This window comes from Oncorhynchus gorbuscha, linkage group LG06 (genome assembly GCF_021184085.1).
Source record: "Oncorhynchus gorbuscha isolate QuinsamMale2020 ecotype Even-year linkage group LG06, OgorEven_v1.0, whole genome shotgun sequence".
Classification (NCBI taxonomy): Eukaryota; Metazoa; Chordata; class Actinopteri; order Salmoniformes; family Salmonidae; genus Oncorhynchus; species Oncorhynchus gorbuscha.
The window spans coordinates 32,957,505-32,985,412 of NC_060178.1; the positions used below are offsets into that span (position 1 = coordinate 32,957,505).

Sequence of the window (27,908 nt, forward strand, 5' to 3'; positions counted from 1 at the left end):
TCGTCTGAGATCCCCAAAAATTGGAAAGCTGCCGTGGTCATCCCCCTCTTCAAAGGGGGAGACAATCTAGACCCAAACTGCTACAGACCTATATATATCCTACCCTGCCTTTCTAAGGTCTTCGAAAGCCAAGTTAACAAACAGATCATCAACAATTTCGAATCCCACCGTACCTCCTCCACTACGCAATCTGGTTTCTGAGCTGGTCATGGGTGCACCTAAGCCACGCTCAAGGTCGTAAACGATATCATAACCGCCATCGATAAGAGACAATACTGTGCAGCTGTATTCATCGACCTGGCTAAGGCTTTCGAATCTGTCAATCACCACATTCTTATCGGCAGACTCAACAGCCTTGGTTTCTCAAATGACTGCCTTGCCTGGTTCACTAACTACTTCTCAGACAGAGTTCAATGTGTCAAATCGGAGGGACTGTTGTCCGGAACTCTGGCAGCCTCTATGGGGGTACCACAGGGTACAATTCTCGGGCTGACCCTTTTCTCAGTATACATCAATGATGTCGTTCTTGCTGCTGGTGATTCTCTGATCCACCTCTACGCAGACGACACCATTTTGTATACATCTGGCCCTTATTTGGACACTCTTGCCCTTCTTTGGACACTAATTAACCTCCAGACGAGCTTCAATACCATACAACTCTCCTCCCGTGGCCTCCAACTGCTCTTAAATGCAAGTAAAACTAAATGCATGCTCTTCAACCGATCGCTGCCCACACCTGCCCGCCCGTCGAACATCACTACTCTGGACGGTTCTGACTTAAACTATGTGGACAACTACAAATACCTAGGTGTCTAGTTAGACTGTAAACTCTCCTTCCAGACTCACATTTAAGCATCTCCAATCCAAAATTAAATCTAGAACCGGCTTCCTATTTCGCAACAAAGCAACCTTTACTCATGCTGCCAAACATACCCTCGTAAAACTGACTATCCTACCGGTCCTTGACTTCGGCGATGTCATTTACAAAATAGCCTCCAACACTCTACTCAGCAAATTGGATGCAGTCTATCACAGTGACATTAGTTTTGTCACCAAAGCCCCACCACTGCGACCTGTATGCTCTCGTTGGCTGGCCCTCGCTTCATATTCGTCGCCAAACCCACTGGCTCCAGGTCATCTATAAGACTTTGCTAGGTAAAGTCCCGTCTTATCTCAGCTCACTGGTCACCATAGCAGCACCCACCCGTAGCACGTGCTCGAGCAGGTATATCTCACTGGTCACCCCCAAAGCCAATTCCTCCTTTGGCCGCCTTTCCTTCCAGTTCTCTGCTGCCAATGACTGCAACGAACTGCCAAAATCATGAAGCTGGAGACTCATATCTCCCTCACTAACTTTAAGCACCAGCTGTCAAAGCAGCTCACAGATCACTGCACCTGTACATAGCCCATCTGTAGATAGCCTATCCAAGTACCTCATCCCCCATAATGTTATTTATGTTATTTATGTAGCAGGGATCGGACCAAAACGCAGCGTGGTAAGTGTCCATATCGTTTATTATAAAACATAAACTGAACACTAAGAAATACAAAACAATAAATGTGAACATGAACGAAAACCAAACCGAAACAGTCCTGTGTGGTGACAACTACAGACACAGAAACAAACACCCACAAACCAACAGTGAAACCCAGGCTACTTAAGTATGATTCTCAATCAGAGACAACTAACGACACCTGCCTCTGATTGAGAACCATACTAGGCCGAAAGAAAAACCTAAACATAGAAAAACAAAACATAGACTGCCCACCCCAACTCACGCCCTGACCATACTAAATAAAGACAAAACAAAGTAAAATAAAGGTCAGAACGTGACAATTTATTTTGCTCCTTTGCACCCCAGTATCTCTATTTGCACACTCATCTTCTGCAGATCTATCACTCCAGTGTTTAATTGCTATATGGTAATTATTTTGCCACTGTGGCCTATTTATTCCCTTACCTCCCTTATCCTACCTCATTTGCACTCACTGTATATATACTTTTTCTACGGCTACGGTATTATTGACTGTATGTTTGTTTATTCCATGTGTAACTCTGTATTGTTGTTTGTGACAAACTGCTTTGCTTTATCCTGGCGAGGTCGCAGTTGTAAATGAGAAATTGTTCTCAACTAGCCTATCTGGTTAAATAAAGGTGAGAAAAAACTTACTTAAAAAAAACTTACTTACTTTTTTAAGGTATTACTTTTACTGAAGTATAACAATTGTGTACTTTTTCCACCACTGTATGGTAGTAGGTGCCAGGTGCACCAGAACTGCAACACTGCTGTGTTTTTTACACTCAACCATTTCCTGTGTGTATCGAGATTGGTCCACCACCCAAAGGACATCCAGCCAATTTGAGACAACTGTGGATTGCATTGGAGTCAACATGGGCCAGCATCACTGTGGAACGCTTTCGACACCTTGTAGAGTCCATGACCCAACACATTGAGACTGTTCTGAGAGCAAAAGGGGATGGGGGTGCAACTCAATATTAGGAAGGTGTTCCTAATGTTTGGTATACAAAGTGTAGACTGTAATGATTATGTATTAGGTAATGCTGGGAAGTGAGTGAGTGTGTGAGTGTGTGTGTGAGTGTGAGTGTGAGTGTGAGTGTGAGTGTGAGTGTGAGTGTGAGTGTGAGTGAGTGTGTGTGTGTGTGTGTGTGTGTGTGTGTGTGTGTGTGTGTGTGTGTGTGTGTGTGTGTGTGTGTGTGTGTGTGTGTGTGTGTGTGTGTGTGTGTGTGTGTGTGTGTGTGTGACGTGACAAACTATACTGGGTTGCACATTAGTGCCATACATGTCATTCCACTCCTGTTTAAAAATGTGGAATGTTGAATCAACATCCAAATGTAATCATATCATATCCATAGAACACCCTTATACTTGTTTACAAACACAACGTGATAGATGTGAGTTGATGCAATAAACAGTTATCACAAACTGCATCCTCAAGGGCCAGCTGACCTTTTACAGAGTTGGAAAAAGTAACACTGGTTATAGCCACGATGCGGTCTCTGAATCTTGATCAGAGAAATGAATAACTTAGACCAGAGATTGTCAGAAAGTGAGCTCTAGCTGGCCCATATAGGCTACACATGAAAATGTCTGAATGCAGTTGGCTACACATGAAAATGTCTGAATGCAGTTGGCTACACATGAAAATGTCTGAATGCAGTTGGCTACACATGAGCCCTAATACGTGTAGGTATCCAACTGATTTGTGCAGCAATGCATTGGTTCAGTTTTTTTTTGTATAGCCAATTTGCTTACAACAAATCACAAATCCGAAAATTACAATTAACTTACTATTTTAACGGACTGACGTTTTTGAATGTGTTGTAGAGTCTCTACACGTTTTAGGCACAAAATGTTGACTTCTTTGTTTGGAGAAAAAGGTACACTGTTTTTGTTGTTGTTGCGATTCTTCGTCTGAGCCAGGAACATGTGGAAGTCATCGTGCTGAGAGGCTGGAGAGATGTGTTTCTCTGCTAGGGAAGCGCTGCGGTGCGGGCCGGGCACCGCTGGAAGTGCCGCTGAGAGAGAAGCCAGGTCAACCGGCCTGGTCCTCTGACCTGGCTCCGTATCGCTGAGTGCAGTGAGATATAACTTCATAATGACCCTTTATCCTGTGTGTCTGTTAGGATAGCTTCATGTCTGGGGGTGAGGCAGGGAGTCACATATCACCTTCACAGAGTCCGTAAACAGGGGTAATGGTGTGCCAAATCTGCCAAAAAAGCAACTATAATTTTGTTGTTTTTCTTTATAAGCTTTTGCCCAAAAAACAAGAATGACTGGAAGTTATTCTATCTGAGAGTTAAATGAAGCAAATATGTGGTTGAGAGAGAGAGAGGGAGAGAGGGAGATTTGAGATGTGTAGTTCATGGTGTTGGAGCGCCCCCTATGCGCTATGGAGTCTTGGACGCTCATGTTTCCAAGTTTCGGGTTTTGAAAAGTGTCGATGATCTCTAGGCTATACTAGTGTTAGACCAAAACTCTCCAAATACAACCTATTAGTATACTATTGTTACTATTTAATTACATGTGTACGACAATCACATTTATTTGACTTATTTTAAACAATTAATAATTAATAAAACAACCCTGGTCATATTTGTACATTTGAAAGTGTGTTCCGTTTGCGTCTTTGCGCAAACATCCTTAAATGTCGCTTGATAACTCAAATGTATATTGCGTGCTTTCCTTCTACAATAGTCTCTATATCGGATTCTTATTTATCCCCCTTTTCCTACATCACTACATAGCAGAGCAATCTGACTCCCGCTCCAGTCTCACTGAGAAAACAGCTAGGACTCTTATTTTGAAAGGAACCACATGCTGGAGCGGAGTAGAGGGGGTCATTTCCTGAGAGTTATTTACTTTGAGCCAGATGATTAGTTTTTTTTGGGAAGGATGGACTGTAACGTTGAATCAATTACAGGTCGCTGTAGCTCAAGCGCATTTGTGAGCGCGGTCGTGGACGCAGACGGAGGGGTGCACATATGCTAGCTCTCAGAGTGAAGGACCGTGGCCATAGGATTACTACTACTACACTTGAGGAGAGGAGCCTTCACTGAGAGGAGCCTTCACAGGAGTGATTTTTATGCTCCCGATTTAATTCTACTGGGATTTATCATCGAGACGCAAAATCCAAGGGAATTTAAAAGGTTTGTATTTTAGACAAATTAGCTCATCTTTTTCAATTTTGCAAACTTTAATTTTCTCAAGAATCCTATTAATTGAGATCATTTTTATCTGAAAAAAAAATTAAAAAGTTACTAAACCACTATTAGGCCAGTTGAATATGTCCTTTGTGAAAATTCACAAAATAGCCTAGCTTTTTATTATGGCACAACATTGATTTTTTTCCCTGATAAGAAATTATTCATCAGACCGGATCCATCCATCACACTTTGGGGGCTTTTTATCCTAATTTCGCTACGAGGAAACATTTCACAAAACGTGTTTAAACTTTGAAGATGCATTAGCTTGCAGGCTATGTGTTACTTCTTTCTGCATTGAACGGGATTCACTTTTCCATGCAACATATGGTCTCACCCCGGGATGCCGAGCGGAGAAATGTTGCTACCTCGACTGGATATAAGCGCTCGATTTCGGCCTTACTGCTGGAGGTGTCACCTCGAGAACTGAGCCTCCATTGTGGGATAGCGCTGCCTTGCCCTCTCATCTAATGGGAAACACATTGGAAATTGGATTTCAAGTTATTTTCGTTTCTGCGCTTGGAATGTGTGGAATTAAATGGAATAATGTGCATTGGGATTTGCTTTCTGAGATGGGAAACAGGCTGTAGCCGATCGGATTTGAAGTTAGACACAAGAGTCATTTTGAGACCCACGACAAAAAAAAGTAGGGTAAGGGGGACCCCATTCCTGGTTGGATGTAATTTCAGTGCGCCAGACAACAAAATGCAAAAAGCCTACACGCATATTGTCACCAAGACAAGTATTAATAATTAGAGCACAATTGAATGATGCACTATATTTCTTAAGATTTAAATAATTGAGTTGAGCGCTGCACGAAAGTCAAATTTCGAACAGATAGAACAGTTCAAGTTTTTCATCAGTGAAACTCACTGCCTTGCTTGCCTCAATGACCCTCTTCATTTCGAAATGCTATCTTTATAAATCTCTCTGCTATATTCCCATGGAAATCAATTCTGCACACGTGGGATTGCATTTAACAGTTTAAGTGTCTGTGGAGGACAGTGAGCTGAACATCCCTCCCCCAGCTGTTGCTCCAAAGTATCAAGCCCAGAACGGCGCGTTTGGTAGGCTGCACATTTGTTGGGACTGTACTGTTGGTGGGGGTGAGGAAAATAGGGGAGAGGAGAACCAGCGGACAAGCGGTACATTTGCAGAACAGGCTGGATAGGAAATGTCCGGCACCAACGATGTGCGCAAAAGTGTCGAAGTATATTAGTCAGGATTCTCACGCTAATGTTTGTCTTACAGACTTCTCTTCAGGGAGGGCTCTTAATTACAGGCTCTCTAACCCTGGGTTTGATTTTCCAGTCATAATTAGCCAGTCCGGGATGAAACAGAGCGGATTCGCACAAACAACTCTCTTACAGTCAAAGTAGCAGCAAACTGTTATAAGACAAAAGGGATTTTGATAATGGATACAAAAATAATGTAGACTATTTTAATCGCCCCAATGGGAGAATAGCACAATTAGTAGATCATTTAAAATAATTATCCTATAGTCACAAATGTGTTTAAAACAATTAATAGATTAGAGTAAAACTGGTAGACTGCATTCATGTTTCCAATGTTTTCAGCGTTGAGCGCGCGCCTCTGCTTGGAGTTGCGTCTGTCTCTGATCATTTGCTGATGGAATTCAGGGTCCGAAATATCACAGACAGACAGACAGATAACACACAGACCAGGAAAATGTCTGTTGATCAGAACATGACCAAACGGCAAACTAGATTAAACCTAGATTAGTTATTTAACAGCTCAAAAACCTATATTGGTCGAGTTGCTTGGTTTTACAAGCCAACACTGAAAAACATAAAGATTCTTAAATGGTTCTTCCTCAGCTCTTAAGGTTCCTTGAATAACTCTTGCACGATAAATAACCTTTGACTTAAGTGTGGGGTTCTTGACGTGGCATCTACAGTTCTTTGGAATTCTAAAATATATTTAAATGTACTTAAGCCTGCAGATGTGTCCCTTTCATAGCACACAGACAATTGGCCAGTGCTAGTGTTGATTTGTCAGTGTAACATTCCTAGTGTTGATTCACGAGTTACATTAACACTGTAAAGGGTTAACGTCACATTCAGTGGCGTAAAAGAATACAGAGTTGAACCAAAACCACACGCATCATTATCATATTTCCCAGCATACTATATTGCAGGTTAATTTTTCAAATTGTTTGCTTCAGTATCTATGTTTTTGCATGTACATTGTTTGATTTATTAATCTTATTCTACTCAAATATGAATAACATCCATTTTTCTAAACGATTCTAATCTGTTACTTGGATTTATTACGCCCGTTACTGAAATGGTTGTTCCAGTTTAGATGTAGTAGTCTATCCAACCCTAGCAGTCATAAAATTAAAAAAGTGAGATATTCCAGTTCTGTCTTGTATTCTAATAGGAATTACACATCTCTTTGCAAGGCATCATGATGTAACATGCAGGCCTGATGCAGCCTCTAAACTAAGAGCTTTAGACTACTGTGTTAGGGCAAAACTAGGCCCTCTAAAGAAGGCCTTATGAATATTAATTATCTTAACTATTACAATTTTAATGATAACATAGTCACTTAGGATCTCAATTCGTAAAATCCACAGTACTGAACATGAATGAATTCAACAACCATGTCTCTGTCACTAGCAAACACATTCATAGGTGGTACTGGTAACTCTACAATTCACTTGAAAGGCTAGGGTGCTAGATTAGGCAGGTAAATCAATCAAATTGAAAATAGAGAAGGCCAGATTTAAACATTTCAAAGCAATAAGAAGAGAAGGAGCACACCATTTCTGTAGTTCTATATAGCCTAATGCACATCCAACTCATGTTGCTGCTACTAATGTGCATTGTATGGAGAAGACAAATACAGTTTGCAAGTTTGTAGCCTACCTAGCCACAGAAATATAATATTCCTTTTGAGGGGACTAGATGACATGGAACAAAGGAACTTTCCTGCTGGAGAAAGAATTTACAGCCAGAAGTTGCCTGATGCAAGCAAAACATGTACTATGTCGCCCCCTAGCGACTTCAGTGCCTGCATTTATTTTTTAACCTTGGCCTCCAATGCTATTCAACCATATCCAACGTTTTATGAAACATCTCCCAAGAACAAACCAGCGTAACCAGCGACTCATTGTGCCCTTTACAAGACCTGGCATGCCACAGTTACAACTGGAGAAAGGAGAAGGGCAGCCAGTCTAAATGCTGTGCTGGAGCAATAAAAGTCCACCCATTGATTTGAATTGAGCAAATTGCAATGTTTTCCAAAAAGACATAGGTATCTTCTGACATGAGTCAATGTATTTTCTCTTCGCTTAGGCTGATAGTTTTGTTTTTGCAACATCTGGTGGAACCATGTTTGACCTGCCTGTGTTTCTACTCTTCCAGCTGAATGAACCATCCGTGACCATGGATGAAATGAAGACGTGTCTCATCATTGGGGTGGTCTTGTTTGGATTGTTATCGGGTAAGAGGCTCATTTAAATAAGTCAAAACCTTTCTATCACCTGGGGGTGTATTCATTAAAACATTTACTCCAAAAGGAAAATGTTTCGCAACGAAAAACGAGAGTTTATATTGGACATATTCAGGTAGATCCCTCCTCATTTTGTTTTCCGTTTGATCGGTTTGGTTCTTAAACAGTAAACGGTTTCTGTTCCAAGATGTAATGGATACACCTCTGGGTGTGTTCATTAGTCAGATTCCGTTGCGAAACAAAACAATCTGCCTTTTAGTTTGAGTTTTATCACTGTTAAAAACCTGTATGTTTTTGTATTGATGACCCTATGGACGCTCAGTGAACTGTTGCGCTTTCCTTTAGTTACCTGCGGACTGACGCCACCGACCATTGTGTCAACTGAAGATGAGTTTGTTCTCGAGCCACTCTCCGTCTTCAACATCAGCTGCACTAGTAAAAGGAACGTTGCTTGGGTCGAGCCCTTACCGGTCGACACATTCGTTTTGCCTGGCTATTACACAGCCACGCTCTTCATCTATAACGCTTCTGTGACGCACACCGGATATTACATCTGCAAATACCAAGACGAAGAGGGCGATGAAGAGGATGATGAAGACAATGAGGCAGTCATATACGTTTTTGTCCCAGGTAAAATTAGGTGGAAATGGTTGTCATTTCCATGCACCATCACTTTATTCCATTCTATTCTACTTCCCATAGATTGCAGTTTCTTTTGACCGAACAAACTTGTTTTGCCTTGTGCAGATCCCAAGGTTCCGTTCGTGCCCGAGGAGCCAGATAGCATGGTAGTTCTAGTCTATCCTGGTGAAACCATCATCCCATGCAGGGTGTCAGACCCTCGATCCCCGGTGGTCCTAAAGAGTGCTCCCAGTGGAGTAGAGGTGGACGCTGCTTATGACAACAAGATCGGCTTCATTGGCAACCTGGACGCTGGACTCTACGTCTGTGAGACCATCGTGAACGGCGTGGCAACGACCAGTGACATCTACACCGTGAAGGACAACAAACGTACGTCCAGATGTGGATGATTTGGCTGCGCTGCTTAGTTTTCATATCCCATTGGTTGTAATGTACACATGGCTATACGCCGCTTTGGATAAAAACATATATTTTATTATTTAAAAAACTGTCTTTGTTTACCAGAGAGAGAGAGAGAGAGAGGGAGGGAGGGAGGGAGGGAGGGAACGAGGGAGGGAGGGAGGGAGGGAGGGAGGGAGGGAAGGAGAGATCTGACTGCATTGAATAAATGACATCATGTCATTAGTACCAGGGGAGATGACTTCACATGGTTGTTGTCAGACAGACGGAGAGAGTGTGATTGGCATCAGCCTGCAGTGAACTCTGAGAGGGGGATGACCTCATGGCTGTCAGGGGGAGCAGTTGACCATGCAGGGACCTGTAGATGACCATATTGTCCCTGTTGACTGTATTGTTCCTCCCTCCCGTGGTGGTCTGTACAGTGATGGAGGACTTCCATGTGGAGGTGAAGGCCAGCGAGGAGGCAGTGAGACTGGGGGAACCCTTCAACATCACCTGTGTGGCACCTCCAGGACTGCCCTACCAGCAGCAGTGGATTCACCCCATGAAACAGGCAAGGGCCTTATCCCTCTCCGTCTCACTCTGTCTTTCTGTCTGTCTGTGTTTTTCACTCCTCCCACACCCTCCCTCTTTCCTCTACTTCCTCTCCCGTGTTGGCCTCCGCTCTTGCCTCCCTTTGAATAATATCTATATCTCCTTGTCGTCCGTTCTCCATAGCCCACTTCTCTTCCCTCCTTAGTATGTCTCCTTCTGTCTCTCGATCCAGCTCTCCTTCTCTCTGTCCATCCTTTATCCCTCTTGGTGTCACTGCGTCTGATTCATCTCCCCAGTCTTCTTGTAGTGATGAATGGCTTGGGCTCAGGCACAGTGTGGGTCCGCGTAACATAACTCTGAGGATGGATGGGCCTTAGTTGTTAAAGGTTTGTGTCACTAAGTACAGCTGTATCTCAGCGCCGTGTCCATTACCAGGGCTGGAGCCAAGTAGTGCATCATGGTACTATAACCCCAGTCAGACAGAGGGAAGGAGTGAGACAGTTGTTTGTTCAAAAACAGGGCAAATGGTTAGAAGCAAGAAGGAAGTTCAAAGGAGATTTGGGAAACGGTGAATCACGTGACCTCTGTGACCTCTGGATGTGTAGAGCAGATATGCGCCCCCGCCTCCCCGTAACCCCAGTGAACGTAGGATGTGTGTGCATGTGTTTGAGCATTGAGTGTGTGTCAGGCCAATGGCATGTTTATATGAGGTAATGAGAGTGTGTCCATTCGTGTGTATAGTCGTGCGTCATTCAGTTCATTTAAGTTTGTGTGCCAGTGTATTGTGATAGTAGCATGGGTAGTGGATAGAGACTTTTGTCTGAAGTGTCTATGTTGATTAAAATGTACGTTGTCACCGCCGTCTTTGTGTGCACTGTTCGGTAATCCCTGCATGGCGTTGTGACAGAGCGTCTGTTTTCGTGGTGGGATTACTCCAAGCCCTTTTCCAGAGACAGTTAAGGTAACTAGAACTCAGGACTTCTGACTCTTGGCTTTAGTCTCAGTTGCAATTACAGGCTTTTAAAAGCCTTGGGTCCTGATTTATCTCCTGTGGACCAGCACGTGTTTTAACCATCAGCTCACAGACAGACAGAGAGACCTGCTGCTCTGACATACAGATTTAAACACTACACCTGTAAAAAGGCGGAGAAGAGTATAGAGACAAGATATTATATTTCCTAAAGACGGGGATAGACGGTGTGTGTGTGTGTTTGTGTGTGTGCGTGTGTGTGTGTGTTTGTGTCTACAGTGGTTTTAATCTCCTGTCCTCTTGTTCCTCTATCTAGGCTGTGGATGCAGTCCAGTTGAAGCAGGCTCTGCCTGATAGAGTGGTCTACACCCTCAGTATCCCAGCAGCCTCCTCTCAGGACAGTGGGGTGTATGAGTGCTCCATCACCAACAACTTCAGTGGAGAGATCAGAGCCAACATGGTGGCTGTCACTGTCTTCGGTACGCTTGCTCGTCCTTGTGGCCAATTCAAATTGTTATTGGAAAAATATGAGAGATATTTATCGCCAGTCAAAGCATGCATTGTAGACATTTTGTCTTAAGACATTGCCTATCCTTCAAAAACATGTATATTTATTACCAATACCACTTAGTTGTAGATGCATTAAACAGAAACGACTTGGGATTTTTTCAAGATGTATTCGAATCCAGCTGATATTTGGTCGGAGTCTTTAAAAGTAGTCACATGAATGCGTAGAGTTAATTCATCAAGCCGGTCAGTGTCAGTATGAGGCGCTAGAGGGAAGGGGTTCTGCAGTCTCCCTACAGTAGAGTCGAGGCACACCTCTGCTTTCATCATCAGCCCCGATGCTTTATGGGATGGCTTCAACAGATGTGTGCCAGACTTTCATTTCTCTTTTTCGGTTTCTCTTGTCCTTCCTTTGGGGTGTCCCCCCTCTGTTCCTCTCTCTTTCTTCTACTTCCTCTCTTTTGCACCCCTCTCTGTAGAGGAGAACTCCTTTGTGATGTTGGACCACAGTGGGATTGGAGCGGTGGAGTTTGTCAGTATGATGGAGGAGACAGAGTTCACCATCAGTATTGAAGCCTTCCCTGCTCCTAAAGTCACCTGGCTGAAAGACGGTATCGCCATCACTGAGAACAGCTACTTCCTCACCAAGACCAGACGTCTGGCGGGCAACCAGTAAGATCATAACATTTGTATATAGCAACGCCGGTGTCTGTGTGGTGTGTGCTGCGCTGAGCTATGTGGTTCTCTGCCCATCTCTCAGCTATCAGAGCACTCTGACTCTTCGGCAGCCACTAGAGGAGGACAGTGGGAATTACACCGTCGTGGTCCTCAGCAGCGCTCACACTGCCCGGTTCTCCTTCACCCTCAAAGTGAAAGGTGAGGATAACCTCAAGCTAAATGAAAATGCACTTCTACATGTGTGTGAACGTGCATTTATGTTTCTGCGTCTTCAAATGTGTTAGCAACGGAATACGTCTGTGTGTGTGTGTGTGTGTGTGTGTGTGTGTGTGTGTGTGTGTGTGTGTGTGTGTGTGTGTGTGTGTGTGTGTGTGTGTGTGTGTGTGTGTGTGTGTGTGTGTATTATCCCAGTATCGTCCTAAATATGACAATATGTCTGCCTGTGTGTGTCTTCCAGAATCAGGCCCTGTACTGTTCCAGCCAGCCTCAGCGCCAGTGCTGTTCCCCCAGAGAGAGGAGTGGATTGTTCCTCTCCACACCCCCTTCACCCTGACCTGCAGGGGCGAGGCCGAGCTGGCCTGGGACACGCCCGTCTACCTATCAGAGCAGACCGAGGAGGACAACAGCGGCCTGTTCATCACCACGGTTACCGTAGAGAACGCGACAGCAGGGCACACTGGCTTCTACACCTGCTTCTACAAAGGAGGGAACTCCACTGAGGAAGGAGAGGACAGCAGCATCTACATATATGTGCCAGGTATAGGGAAGACAGCACTGTGGTGCTGGATTTACATGTGTGCTAGCAATTTGTATTATAGGAAACTTCCCATGCCTTCTTCTCTCTTCCTCAGATCCAGAGGTGCCCTTCGTACCCTCGCTGGTGCCCTTTGGCAACCACGTCCTGAATGGTCACGATGAGATGGAGATCCAGTGTCGCGTGTCAGACCCCGGTGCCAATGTGACCCTGGTCAACGCTGATACCCAGCAGGCCGTGCCCATGGTGGTCTACGACAGCAAGAGGGGCGCCGTGGGCTTCTTCAGCGCAGGAACCTACGTCTGTAAGGCCCTCGTCAATGGAGAGGAGCACCTCAGTGAGGAGTACATCGTCCACGGCTGGGCAGGGGGGTCGGAGCTGCGTGTGGAGCTGAAGGCCCAGAAGACAGCCCTCTTGGTGGGAGACACCATCACTGTCATTTGTGTGGCCCGGGGGTCTGAGATACTGGAAGACCACTGGAAGTACCCTGGAAAACTGGTAAACAAAAGCACATGCATAATTATTATTCTCTTATTGGAGAGGAAATTCATTGACTCATTTCAAAATGCATTTGTTTGTTTGATTATAAATGGGTCTAACTTGTGTGTGTCTGTGTGTGTGTCAGGCGGACCGGGGCTTGAAGTCGGTGCGTGAGAATAAGAGGGACCAGGAGATCCAGTACACGTTGACTGTCCCCAAGGCCTCAGCCAAAGACAGCGGTATCTACGTCTGCTCCATCACTGACATCATCAGCAACGAGAACCAGACCAAGCAGCTGGCCATCACTGTCTATGGTACGTTTGTGTCACTGTTTAGTTACCTAATAACAAGGCAATAGAATCCTGGTTTATCATCTTGCTATAAGTACCTGTAACCGTTACATAATGTATTCATGGTTCGAATCTCCATTTTCTGTCCTGATAGAGAGGCCATTCGTGTCGCTGCGCCCGGCGTTCAGTTCACAGGAGTCAGCAGATTTGGATGAGGTCAGACAGTTCCAGGCTGACATTGACTCCTTTCCCAGCGCTCAGGTCACATGGCTCAAAGATGGCCTCCCTCTCAACGACGTGGCGGCTGAGATAACCACCAGCCTCCGGCAGGTCAGCGAGACCAGGTGAGAAAGACTGCCACTCAACAACACCTAAATACTCGCACACTACACTCATTGGCTAATAACATGTTCAGGTCAGCAAGATCAAGATCATGGCTATTATTAAAGTCTGGTGTTGTTGTGAGATGTTAGTGGAACGAGTCTCTCGTGACAGACTTAACAGCGTGCTCATGGTTGCCATGATTAGAGTGTAATCATACATGTTGTTTGGACTCTGTAAGGTACCAGAGTGTTCTGACCCTGATTCGGGCCAAAGAGGAGGACAGTGGGAACTACACCATCAGAGTGCAGAACGGGAACCAGACCCACAGCCACAACTTCAGCCTGCAGGTCAAAGGTGAGGCAGAGGAATGCTCCAACCACTTCATTTGGATTGACCTTTATTTTACTGACGAACAGGGCTCCCATACTCCCTGACACTCCCACCTACCCACCTCTCTCTCTCGCTCCCCCTCTCTCTGTGTCTGTATGGTGGTCTGACCCCCTGTTCCCTCTCTCTGTGTCTGTATGGTGGTCTGACCCTCTGTCTGTGTCTGTATGGTGGTCTGACCCCCTGTTCCCTCTATCTGTGTCTGTATGGTGGTCTGACCCCCTGTTCCCTCTCTCTGTGTCTGTATGGTGGTCTGACCCCCTGTTCCCTCTCTCTGTGTCTGTATGGTGGTCTGACCCTCTGTCTGTGTCTGTATGGTGGTCTGACCCCCTGTTCCCTCTCTCTGTGTCTGTATGGTGGTCTGAACCCCTGTTCCCTCTCTCTGTGTCTGTATGGTGGTCTGACCCCCTGTTCCCTCTCTCTGTGTCTGTATGGTGGTCTGACCCCTGTTCCCTCTCTCTGTGTCTGTATGGTGGTCTGACCCCCTGTTCCCTCTCTCTGTGTCTGTATGGTGGTCTGACCCCCTGTTCCCTCTCTCTGTGTCTGTATGGTGGTCTGACCCCCTGTTCCCTCTCTCTGTGTCTGTATGGTGGTCTGACCCCCTGTTCCCTCTCTCTGTGTCTGTATGGTGGTCTGACCCTCTGTCTGTGTCTGTATGGTGGTCTGACCCTCTGTCTGTGTCTGTATGGTGGTCTGACCCCCTGTTCCCTCTCTCTGTGTCTGTATGGTGGTCTGACCCCTGTTCCCTCTCTCTGTGTCTGTATGGTGGTCTGACCCCCTGTTCCCTCTCTCTGTGTCTGTATGGTGGTCTGACCCCCTGTTCCCTCTCTCTGTGTCTGTATGGTGGTCTGACCCCCTGTTCCCTCTCTCTGTGTCTGTATGGTGGTCTGACCCCCTGTTCCCTCTCTCTGTGTCTGTATGGTGGTCTGACCCCTGTTCCCTCTCTCTGTGTCTGTATGGTGGTCTGACCCCTGTTCCCTCTCTCTGTGTCTGTATGGTGGTCTGACCTCCTGTTCCCTCTCTCTGTGTCTGTATGGTGGTCTGACCCCCTGTTCCCTCTCTCTGTGTCTGTATGGTGGTCTGACCCCCTGTTCCCTCTCTCTGTCTGTATGGTGGTCTGACCCCCTGTTTCCTCTCTCTGTGTCTGTATGGTGGTCTGACCCCCTGTTTCCTCTCTCTGTGTCTGTATGGTGGTCTGACCCCCTGTTCCCTCTCTCTGTGTCTGTATGGTGGTCTGACCCCCTGTTCCCTCTCTCTGTGTCTGTATGGTGGTCTGACCCCCTGTTCCCTCTGTCTGTGTCTGTATGGTGGTCTGACCCCCCGTTCCCTCTCTCTGTGTCTGTATGGTGGTCTGACCCCTACGTTCCCTCTCTCTGTGTCTGTATGGTGGTCTGACCCTACATTCCCTCTGTCTTTGTCCAGTGCCTGCAGTCATTGTGGATCTGATGGACCTCCACCATGGCTCAGCCTCAGGTCAGTCTGTAGTGTGTATCGCTGGAGGCATGCCCACTCCTAAGGTGGAGTGGTTCATCTGCAAGAACATCAAACAGTAAGGGCACACTCTCACGACGCTGCCTTCTTCCTCTTCATCTCTCCATTCCATCACTTTCAGTCCAACAATAGCCCGTTTTCTTTGTACATTGTTCACCTCTACCTGGCCACTTCATATGCTACTATGCCCAATGTGACAATGTCATGGTATCATTTGGTCTCATGTCTTTACCCTTCCTTCCTTCCTTCCTTCCTTCCTTCCTTCCTTCCTTCCTTCCTTCCTTCCTTCCTTCCTTCCTTCCTTCCTTCCTTCCTTCCTACCCTGTCCAGCTGTGCCAACGACTCGTCTGAGTGGGTGCCCCTGCCTACCAACAACACAGAGATCACTGTGGAAGCGCACATCGACCAGGACAACCAGCTGGAGAGTCAGGTGATCTTTGGGCATCTGGAGAACACCTTGGCTGTTCGCTGCCTGGCCAGGAACGAGATGGCCACCGTCAGCAGGGAGGTCAAACTGGTGTCACAAGGTGAGACATACACTCACTAAGTCACACTTACCTCCTCCTTCAGGTGAACAACAAACACGGTTGGCAGAGTGTGGTGAGTCGATTTACAGTATCTTAGATTGCCATTTTGCCTGCGGTATATTTTCTTCCTCCTGTGGTCTCGTCTTTTACTCGCTGGTTTCTTCCTGTAGTTGCTTCCCTTTGTGACACTTGAAATGTGATAGGCGTTGAAGAGACTTTGCTGGGCTGTCAGTGTTGAGGCAGCTGTCTGGTAAAGCTACTGTATCTGTGGTGGGGCAGCGTGTCCCACACTGTCATTGTGCAGCTGTGTGTTAGCCTGGGAGACTTTTACTGTGAAAAGTGAATCCCCGGTAGTTTAAGCCATTTGGCCCCTCCAGCTGTGCCCCCGTCCCCCACACCCTGCCCATCTCCTTAATCCCTTCAACAAACCGTTTGAGGCCCCACTGGCTTGGCTGATTGGGTGTGAGACTGCATGCTGAACTATACAATTTAAATAGGGTATTTGGATTGCCATGTTGAAGTTCTTCATATTTGACCTCATTTGATGTTTTTCAGTTCATAAAACTAACATTCCCATATTGACTTAACATGGAGAAATCAATGTAAGTCAATATGGGAATGTTAGTTTGATGAATTGAAAAGCATCAAATGAGGTCAAATGTGAAGAACTTTTGTTCTCTGTGGCATTCTCCATGTTGTGCTCTCCATCTCGTGTGTGTGTGTGTGTGGTGGTTCTCTTCCTGAACAGACCCTCACTCAGAGCTGACTGTAGCTGCTGCTGCCCTGGTGCTGCTGGTCTTTGTCATCGTCTCACTCATTGTTCTGGTCATTATCTGGAAACAGGTACAGCAGATGATCAATGCCCCTCACACACAAGCACAAACCCACCCACTCACTCACTCACTCACTCACTCACTCACTCACTCACTCACTCACTCACTCACTCACTCACTCACTCACTCACTCACTCACTCACTCACTCACTCACTCACTCACTCACTCACTCATCTACACTTTAAGTGTCCTAGAGCCGTAGGTACTGATCTGTTTTGCTACGTCCTCTGTCCTCCAGAAGCCTCGCTATGAGATCCGCTGGAGGGTGATAGAGTCAGTGAGCCCTGATGGCCATGAGTACATCTACGTGGACCCCATGCAGCTGCCCTATGACTCCAGATGGGAGTTCTCTCGCGATGGGCTCGTACTGGGTGAGAGCCGGCTGCACTGCTTCCTCTGTGGTCCTGCTGTGGTCATGTTCTGGTCAGAGTGTCACATCACCACGTTCGGGTGGTCAGAGGTTCACAGCACCATGGTCTGATGGTCGTGTTCTGGTCAGGCTGTGGTCTGGATGTCTCCCTCTGGTCTTTGATGTGAAGATGTGATAAGGCCATCTGGCCTGGCAGACAGGGGTGGCTGGGACGTGCTGCCTAGGGTTTGGGTGGTGACTCACTCTGATCAAAGGGAATCTCAACCACTGGGGACCTGGGGAAGTCACTGATGAGAGGGCAGAGGCAGACGTGTGTACGTGTGTTTTTGTCTGTCTGTGTGTGTGTGTGTGTGTTTGCTTGCCTGTCTTGGTTTGTGTATTTGTTTACACTCCATGTTAACTGATCGTATGCCATGACCGCAGGACGTATCCTGGGCTCTGGGGCGTTTGGGAAGGTGGTGGAGGGAACTGCATACGGACTCAGCCGCTCCCAGCCCGTCATGAAGGTGGCCGTGAAGATGCTGAAACGTGAGTTGACCAGAGACAGCTATACAGAGAGCTATAGAGAGGATCATGAAGGCCTGTGGAGATCTCTCTCTCCAGGCCTGTGCCTGGAGAGAGCTGTGTCCTTGAGCACCATCAGAGTCACAACAATACCTTTAGGCTCAGACACACCGGTAGCCTTTGCCGGCCGAGAGTACTTAGCACCTCTGAACGGAGTGCCGGCCGTAATTTGTAAACTGAGTGCAAACCGATTCTACAACGTAGAATCACATGAAAATGTTGTCAGTCAGACGTCCATCAGCGAGTGGTCCATAAAACACACACTTCTGCACGGCAGATCCACATTCGGTGCGGTGTGTGTGTGTGCTCCCTTACGCTGTGATTGATTGAAACAATTGCAGGCATTGATGGGTGTTGTTGATGACTTGATTGATTTGTGTGCGATGGACTGATAGCTGTGGTGTGATTGATTTGTTTCTCGTTGCAGCCACGGCCCGCTCCAGTGAGAAACAGGCCCTGATGTCAGAGCTGAAGATTATGACTCACCTGGGCCCTCACCTCAACATCGTCAACCTGCTTGGGGCCTGTACCAAGTCAGGTGACTACACACGCACAAATGAACACACACACACACACACACACACACACACACACACACACACACACACACACACACACACACACACACACACACACACACACACACACACACACACACACACACACACACACACACACACACACACACACACACACACACACACACACACACACACACACAGTTTTGATAGCCAAGAAGGGAAGTTGCCATTTCTCTCTGAGCAGATGGTGGATGTGGTATTTTAATAGGATTTTTACGAGTGTAAAAGCTTGCCCTCTCGACGTTGCTTTTAGCCTTTACGAGCCTCTGATAAGACTAGCCAGCAGACTGACGCCTGTGTCTCTATCTCTTTGTTCTGTTCCCATGCAGGCCCCACCTACATCATCACTGAGTACTGCTTCTATGGAGACCTTGTCAACTACCTGCACAAGAACAGAGAAAACTTTGTCAGCGTGCACCCAGAGAAGACCAAGAAAGACCTGGACATCTTTGGCATCAACCCTGCAGATGAGAGCAGCAGGAGGTAAAGAGACATCACAGCTAGCACATTTGATTCCTTGGAAGTTGTGACAACCTACTTTTTTGGTTTTGCATTGGTTCTGGGAACGAACCCATACGTTTCCTGACTGGTAAAACTGACTTGCCTAGTAAAATAAAGGTAAAAAATTGAATAACTGAAATTCTCACAGAAGAACATTGTTTATTAACATTCTCTGAACAATTTCAGAACATCACTTTAAATAGAACCGTGATGAAACCTGTAGGAAATGTTATGATGAAGTACTGAAATTCCCACTTAACATTCTGAGAACCATATGTTTCTTATGTGCTAGCTGGGTATCCTGCACCATTCCCAGAAGGTTGTATGCAACTTAATGATAGGACAACCACGCTCTCAACCAAGCTCTAAAAATCATATGGTTCTCAGAACATTGTGTGCTAGCTGGGCTATAGGATCAGCTCCGAAAACATACATAGGAGCTCACACACAGGCCAGGAAACACAGACACACACCCCCACCCCTCTGTCGTGTGTCCCCCTCTTCAGTTGCTCCTCCTTTACCCCACTCAGTCATTCTGTCTCATTGACGCAGCACTTTACTGCACTCACTCAGTAACATAACGTAACCCTACCCCAGGCTTCCTCATGGCTGAGGGGGTTGTCTGGCGTCTTCCACTAATCAAATCTGTGTCTGAAGTGGTACTCGGCTTTCAGGCTAATCACATTACTCTTGTTTGGTACCTGTTAATGGTCTCTGTCCAGCTCCTCTCTGTTTGCTGATCTGTGTTGACGGATGACTCACAATGACCACATTTCAGAGTGTGACCACACCACTATTTAATCTCAACCACCCTGACCATCAACCACACCCTCTATGTAGGGAACCTCACAACAGACAGTAAACTGGGCCTTCTTAGAGACCCAATGGCGACTCTTAACATGTCTGTTGTTGGTCTCCTCCCGACCTCCCCTTCTCCCTCTCTCCCTCCCTGTCGCCATGCAGCTATGTGATCCTGTCCTTTGAGAGTGGTAAAGGGGACTACATGGACATGAAGCAGGCAGACACCACGCAGTACGTGCCCATGCTGGAGATGAGTGACGCCTCCAAGTACTCCGACATCCAGAGGTCCGAATACAACCACCCGCCATCACAGAAGGGTGGTGAGTACACAGTCTGACTGCCTCCTTCTCTTCCCTTTTGCTCTTCCTCTCCTTGCCCTCTCGCTGTGTGGCTTGGCTGCGTTGGCTGAAGTGCAGGGTTTAAGTCAGTGCTGGTTGTGTTGAGGGGTCCACCCTTCTCAGTATGTAGGCCTGCCTGGGCCGGCCTGTAATCATACAGAGCGGGTAATGTGTAGCACACATAATAATGCCTCGTTCTCCCTGCCATTAGGAATAAACAGGTTACAGCAACCAGTTCTATATTTACATGCCCATAAACATGCAAACACTTTATTCACTCGCTCATAGACCGACTGAAGCTAAATGGGTTTGTGTGTCTTGTGTGTTTTCCTGATCCAGATAGTGAGATGGACAACATGCTGTCAGGGGATGGTAACGAGGGCCTCAGCACCACAGACCTGCTCAGCTTCACCTACCAGGTGGCCAGAGGCATGGAGTTCCTATCCTCTAAGAACGTGAGTGACCAAGGGCTGGGAATGATTGTAGATCCGAGGGACTGGTAACATGATGTTAGTTCAGTGCGCTGGGCTGGGCTGGGGAGGATGTCATACAATGGAATAGCTACCCAACAGACAGGTGGACAATATCAACTAGAGACACAGAGGTGAGCCTAGGAAACCATATCCATCTTTTAACGGTCTGACTTAGCAACTAAAGAAGGAAGTGGTGGCGACATGATTCCATTGGCTTAGGAGAAGCTGGTGCCACTGGCAAGCTGGTTCTGTCCTCTCTGTTGGTACACAGCAGGGAGTGGGTCGGTTGCCACGTCAACCCTGTACATTTCAGGGGTAACCACGGTAATGATGGCAGGCAGGTTGTGGGCTGCTGTTGTGCTTGATGACAGCTGTGAAAGCCAAGAGGTTGGCTAAATCAGGGGTTGTGTGATAAGCGGCCCTGTGAAGGCTGAGCTCACTGCTCAGGAGACAGGCCAGGTCTTTATATAGAACACCCAGTAGGCTGGAATTACACTGAGTACAAAGCAGTTATAAGCTCCTCATAACAGCCTCCTAGTTATTATCCTTGAATATACTCTGGGCCGGAGTGGTCAGTCAAGGCCGTGTCTTAGGCTGGCTTGTTGACATAAAGCCACCCTGTAAAACACAAGGAGGTAAGAGAGAATAAAAGGAAAGAATGTGTGTTCTGATTGAATTGAGATGAATGAAATGCTGAATTTCTTGCGGTGTAGTGTGTGCATCGGGACCTGGCTGCCAGGAACGTTCTGCTCTCTCAGGGGAAGATAGTGAAGATCTGTGACTTTGGACTGGCCAGAGACATCATGCACGACAACAACTACGTCTCCAAAGGCAGCGTGAGTTTTCCTCTAGGACGATACTGGCTGTTTGTGTACCCTGATGAACTTAGATGTGTATCTGTGAAGGTGGTTTGTCCCCTGCTCGTTCATGTTAGCACTCCATTATGGTCCACTATTGTAGTGTCCGTTATACGCGTGCTGTGTGTTTGATCCATCTGCGCTCTGCGTTGCCCACAGACCTTCCTGCCAGTGAAGTGGATGGCTCCGGAGAGTATCTTTGACAACATGTACACCACCCTCAGTGACGTCTGGTCCTACGGCATCCTCCTCTGGGAGATCTTCTCTCTAGGTGAAACTCAGCTGACCCCTGACCTTTTTCAGTGACACATTAACAACAGCGTGTTAGGGAGACGGCTGACTCCAGATCCGTGTGTGGATACAGTGTGTTTGACAGTGGTACGGGTGTTTGCTGGTGTACTGATGGCAGTGTGTTTGTGTTAAAGGTGGCACCCCATACCCAGGGATGGTGGTGGACTCCAGCTTCTACAACAAGATCAAGAGTGGCTACAGGATGGCCAAACCTGAGCATGCCCCCACTGATGTGTATGTACATATATTTTTATATATAATAATTACATGTTGTCTTGTGTACATTATTATGCCAAAACACTATTTGAAACCACTACGGAAGGTTATGTACTACTGCTGTAGAAGTCGAACGCTCAGTACTAAACTGTGATGTACAATGCCATGGCTGTTCCTCCTTGCACTGTTTCTCCTGTTCTATCTGTTCAACTCGTGTGTTTTCCCTCCTCCAGGTATGAGATGATGATGAAGTGTTGGAATAGTGAGCCTGAGAAGAGGCCTTCCTTCTTCAGCCTGAGTGAGAGCGTGGCCTCACTGCTGCCTTCCGGCTACAAGAGGGTGGGTGTCTCTACTGTATGACCTCTGACCTAACGGCCTCTAACAGGGTTCCTCACCCCCGCTTTCTAATCTCCCTCTCCTTTTCATTTCTGACCCTGACCGATGACGTTTGCACCTACTCTTCACTCCTATAATTTATTTTCCTTTCTATCAGTCTCATCCCTCTTTTTCCTTACCTGACCGATCCTATTTTTCACCAGTAGCGGAGTAAGTGTGTCAACCATCCTCTTTCTCCTCCCCCTAGCATTGGGTCATGTTATAGTTCTACATTACTAATAAAGTGTAGAAGTTCATCTAAAGCCAGGCTCACAAACTCCAACCACTTCCCCCCAACTCTGCCAGTTCTGTGGGCTCTGCCAGTTGAGTGTGTTTCTGTGGGCTCTGCCAGTTGAGTGTGTTTCTGTGGGCTCTGACAGTTGTGTGTTTCTGTGGGCTCTGCCTGTTGAGTGTGTTTCTGTGGGTTCTGCAGTCGAGTGTGTTTCTGAGTGTTTTTCTGTGGGCGCTGTGCATTTCCGCTGTGTTAAAGCCCAGCCCTGGCGGTGATTAGAATGCTAATGCTCCAGCTGGCGGTCAGTGGCCAGCCCCAACCACTGTAGTGACGCAGCAACAGCAGCCCCAGCTCCTAGGTCTCGCCTCCGTCCACCGGCTCGGCTAACCGTAACGAGCCAATTAAACAGCACGCCACACATGGCACATCAAACCTCCTCCTCTCCCCACTACTCTACTTTAATGGCCCAGGAGAGTTTGGCCCATTTTAGCACCTCGGATTGGGGTTGGCTGGGCTAGGGTGGGGTGGGAAACGTGGTTCACTGTATGGGTCTCACCACCAGGCTAACAGACGGACTGAGTGAGAACAGACATACCAATGACAGCTGGTTGAACTGGTTCACGTGTTATATCAGTTTTGGGATTCATCAGATTTCTGAGTTTTGTGATTTCTGAAGCCGGTGCAGCTGTTTTGGATGTACTGTATGGGAGTTACCAGAGCACTAAATAACTCTGACTAGTACAGGCCAAAAGTATTGCCTTCATATGCACAGTGCTCTTGGCTTTAGAAACAGCTAGCCGTATAGCAACGTTTTCTGCATGGTACTGTAGGCATTCTGCTCCAATGCCACTAGATAGGTTGATGTTCATTGTGCCCTCTCTTTCTCTGATTGTGCAGTGTTTTGAGAGGGTGAACCATGAGTTCCTGAAGAGTGACCACCCGGCAGTGACCAGGGTCCAGGTGGAGAATGACGACACCTACGTTGGGATCACCTATAAGAACCAGGGCAAGTCGAAAGACAGGGAGAGTGGCTTTGACGAGCAGCGCCTCAGCTCTGACAGTGGTTACATCATCCCCCTTCCTGACCTGGACCCCCTGTCTGATGACGAGTACTGCAAGAGGAATCGCCACAGGTAGGCTACCACCTCAGTGTCAGACATGTCCATCTTCATTTCAGACCCTTACAAGTGGTACAGATTGATAACACTGTTTTACACCAAAACATGTGCTAGTCCTGTCTAGCAAATCCAGGAAGTGAGATGCCCGTCTTATTTAACTCATGGTCAGTCCTGTATACTATACTCCATCTACTCCCATTAGCTGTTTAGTAACACTAACCTGCTCCTCTCTGTCCTGTGTAGCTCTCAGACGTCTGAGGAGAGTGCCATAGAGTCAGGCTCCAGCTCCACGCTGGCCAAGAGAGAAGGAGAGACCCTGGAGGACATCACCCTATTGGATGAGATGTGTCTGGACTCAGAGCTGGTGGAGGACAGCTTTCTGTGAGAGGCCTGGAGAAACCTAAAGCCTGCCAAAGAGAGGGGGATATTGGTGGGAAAGACACCTGAACATAGACCCTTAAACCACCCACTCGTCCTCGCCACCCCTTATCTCAAACCCACCTCATCCCACGCCCCACACACCTTCAGTCCTCTTAGGAGGACAGAGAAAAACCACTTCACTGCTTGGATGAGTCTGTGGCCAGATCATGGTATGCCTTCTGTTCCCTCCTCAGAAAGCGCCCCCTGTGGGGCTGGAGGGACGTGCATAGATAGATTGATAGATGGGACACTGAGGACTCGCCACTATCATGTGGTTACTGAGTCTCTATAGAAGGTCAGTTTTGGATGGGACTAAGTGCACATGAGGAGAACATGGAGGAAGATAGATTTTTATCTAAATGTATAGAACCTTATTGTAATGGGCATTCCGAACAGCAACATAAGCAAGGATGGATGGAGGGATCAGAATGGATCAGGCGTGAAAATCAAAGACCCAGAATGAACAGCAATTTATCTCAGCCATGCAGAACCACTACAGACAGACCCACTATTTAAACCACATCACACCAGTGCCAGCAAACAGACCAGTACGAGGCCAGCTACACAACAGACAGCTTTACTTCACAACTCACCTACCTGCAGCATATGATCTATAACTCCAATGTATCTGATGCTGGCACAATCAGTAGTAATACTTCGATTAAAAAGCACAACATCTGGACTATGTATATGTTTTTATATGCAATTATATGGCATATGTTGTCAATAGCTAAATAAGTGCAGCAGGTCAACAACAAAAAATGTAAACTTCTTATCACGTATATATATATATATATATAAATATGTATATTTTTTAATACTGCGTCGAGGAAGGTGATGATATGGGTTTTAAATTAAGAATTACAACTAACTTCCAAAACTAGACTCCATAGTACATAAACCATTACATTATGTAAATTATGAAATGGGAATTTGTTTATTCAAATTGTAAAATGAACTCATGCTAAGTATGAGTGACATTGAACCTGGACCAAAGTACATATATGTGCATTAGTACAGCATGCAATAATATGTGTTGTTTTCAAGCTTTGAGCTTATGCCATTGTAATAATAGTAATGAATTGATGTTAATAATAAACACAGAGCGTTATTCACTGCCGATAAAGGAAGGGAACAGGTGAGAAAAACACCATAGTCGTCTGATTTGACAGTTTGACAGATCTCATGCTTCTCAAAGCCAAGGAGCTGGTACATCTTCCCAATCAGAGAGGACGTTATGCATGTGTTGTTCTGATTGGTAGACGTGATTTAGCTGATGTCGTATGTACAGCCATTTTGCTGTCCTGTACAGAGACAGAAGTACAGGTGTTGTACCAATGTTAAATACACTCGTTTTCTACACATAACGTGATGTCAGCAACATACATCATTATGTGTACGAGATGTCAGCAACATACATCATTATGTGTACGTGATGTCAGCAACATACATCATTATGTGTACGTGATGTCAGCAACATACATCATTATGTGTACGTGATGTCAGCAACATACATCATTATGTGTACGTGATGTCAGCAACATACATCATTATGTGTACGTGATGTCAGCAACATACATCATTATGTGTACGTGATGTCAGCAACATACATCATTATGTGTACGTGATGTCAGCAACATACATCATTATGTGTACGTGATGTCAGCAACATACATCATTATGTGTACGTGATGTCAGCAACATACATCATTATGTGTACGTGATGTCAGCAACATACATCATTATGTGTACGTGATGTCAGCAACATACATCATTATGTGTACGTGATGTCAGCAACATACATCATTATGTGTACGTGATGTCAGCAACATACATCATTATGTGTACGTGATGTCAGCAACATACATCATTATGTGTACGTGATGTCAGCAACATACATCATTATGTGTACGTTTTAATGTTCAGTCCTGCAGTATTTCCTACCAGCTGTCCCAACTGCTTTCGTCTGTCTCTACCGTCGACTGTGATGTTCTCTGTGATCACATTAAAACTGTAGCACTTTTTTTGTATTTTCCTTGTATTTGATGTGTGAAATGATTGGACTTTTTTTGTTGAGAGAAGGGCTTGGTTTGGCTCTGGAAGGTTTCCTCTCTATGGCAACAGCGTTGTGAATGTAGAGTGGAAGAAGTGGGGGGAAGAGACGTTATGAAGTATAATCCACGGTACAGTATCTATAATTATAGGTAGTTATCACCAATACCCGGAAGTTATCCTCATGTTTCATTATGCATTATGTACATTCAGATGATTTATATTTCAATAAATGATTTAATAGTGTCTCTTGTTTGAAAATCTGTTTTCCTTTCTTTCTTTCTGTATGTGTGTATGTGTGTGTGTGTTTTAAAAACTGCTAAAACTATATCATTTTATATATCAACGATATCATTTTATAGAGGCAGTTTATAATTATGGTTTGGTAGGTAAGATAAGGGGTCAAGGGTTAGTTTACCAGGCTGACGTCATTTCCGATTTTCTAAAGGCTTGCCACTTGTTGTGCTTGTTCTTTCTAACTCAGAAACTGATAAGTGGTCAAGTGGTCGAGGAGAGGGTCAATTCGTTAGTAGGTGGAGGAGTATGCTTGCCTCATTACCTACTATGAGAGAGGATGCACAGGAGTATAGTGGGGCAAAAAAGTATTTAGTCAGCCACCAATTGTGCAAGTTCTCCCACTTAAAAATGTTATGTTTTAGATGCACTATTGTAAGTGACTGTCCCACTGGATCTGGATGTCATAAGGTGAATGCACCAATTTGTAAGTCGCTCTGGATAAGAGCGTCTGCTAAATGACTTAAATGTAAATGTAAATGTAAAAATATGAGAGAGGCCTGTAATTTCCATCATAGGTAAACTTCAAAAAAATCCAGAAAATCACATTGTAAATTACAGGACTCTCTCATCTTTTTAAGTGGGAGAACTTGCACAATTGGTGGCTGACTAAATACCTTTTTGCCCCACTGTATGTTGTTTTCTCGATTGGAGAAAGCATGCACACATTTAAAAACAGTACGCTACTTATCCTTTTATCTATAAAATGTCTTGCACAACCTGCTACATTTGTTTTTATCACTTTACACATATCATTGGGATTCCACCCCAGTAAACGTAATTTTCCTAATGATGCACGACTGGAAGAGTCTCATTTCATACAAACACATTTGTCTCCACGTTTCCTCTCCTCGCCTCCTATACAAAGACAAACTATAGACTACTAGAGCTACACAACACAACACAACAACCAACACACAATTCTGGTGCAACTGACATTGATGATTAATTAGCCCTGTAGTGTTGTCGTCTCCACCCCATAATAAACCCCCATGACACAATTTCATAAACAGAATACCCACACTGAATGCAGTCTCAGAGAAGGCCACTAGGTTGCATGATAATCCCAGCATAGAGTTCAGGGATCAAATCCATAGTTATAATCATGCAGATGATGTATAATCATAAATGCATTATTTGTGGGAGAAAAATGTTGTGTCATTTCTTATATATATTTTTTTATATTGTTTTTTTAATCAAAATAATATTTCCAACAATCGGTATTAAATACCAAAGTTTTTTTTCATAACTAACCAAATATATTCCAATGGGAGCAAATGAATCATAGTGGGCAGAACAAGCGAAGAGGTGGGCAGAGCCAAGCACGAGCTAGTGAGATCCTATTGGCGCATTCTAATTTATATTTGCATTTCTTTGATATGCATGTGTGCAATAACTCAATTCGCTC

At 45.7% G+C, this 27,908-nt stretch overlaps 1 protein-coding gene across 1 annotated transcript; it reads left to right on the forward strand.

Moving 5' to 3' along the window:
* The first annotated feature begins 4,406 nt into the window (after nt 1–4,406).
* Nucleotides 4,407–26,452, forward strand: pdgfra (platelet-derived growth factor receptor, alpha polypeptide). Its single transcript, XM_046353010.1, has 28 exons — nt 4,407–4,669; nt 8,113–8,191; nt 8,546–8,830; nt 8,948–9,211; nt 9,664–9,794; nt 11,062–11,224; nt 11,732–11,924; nt 12,013–12,128; nt 12,388–12,687; nt 12,782–13,182; nt 13,310–13,478; nt 13,609–13,798; nt 14,017–14,132; nt 15,588–15,714; nt 15,987–16,183; nt 16,932–17,026; nt 17,256–17,388; nt 17,811–17,915; nt 18,379–18,489; nt 18,862–19,015; nt 19,997–20,154; nt 20,512–20,627; nt 21,359–21,481; nt 21,662–21,773; nt 21,928–22,027; nt 22,243–22,348; nt 23,514–23,749; nt 23,978–26,452. The coding sequence occupies exons 2-28, from the start codon at nt 8,134–8,136 to the stop codon at nt 24,117–24,119; spliced, it is 4,401 nt and encodes a 1,466-aa protein (XP_046208966.1). The 5' UTR covers nt 4,407–4,669; nt 8,113–8,133; the 3' UTR covers nt 24,120–26,452.
* Nucleotides 26,453–27,908: the final 1,456 nt, after the last annotated feature.

What these genes read in the sequence shown, in the direction of transcription:
- pdgfra (XM_046353010.1), top strand. Translation starts at nt 8,134, where the DNA reads ATGGATGAAATGAAGACGTGTCTCATCATTGGGGTGGTCTTGTTTGGA. An exon ending in AGACGTCTGGCGGGCAACCA is followed by an intron (nt 11,925 to 12,012) that starts GTAAGATCATAA and finishes CCCATCTCTCAG; the next exon opens with CTATCAGAGCACTCTGACTC. An exon ending in AGTTCCTATCCTCTAAGAAC is followed by an intron (nt 20,628 to 21,358) that starts GTGAGTGACCAA and finishes CTTGCGGTGTAG; the next exon opens with TGTGTGCATCGGGACCTGGC.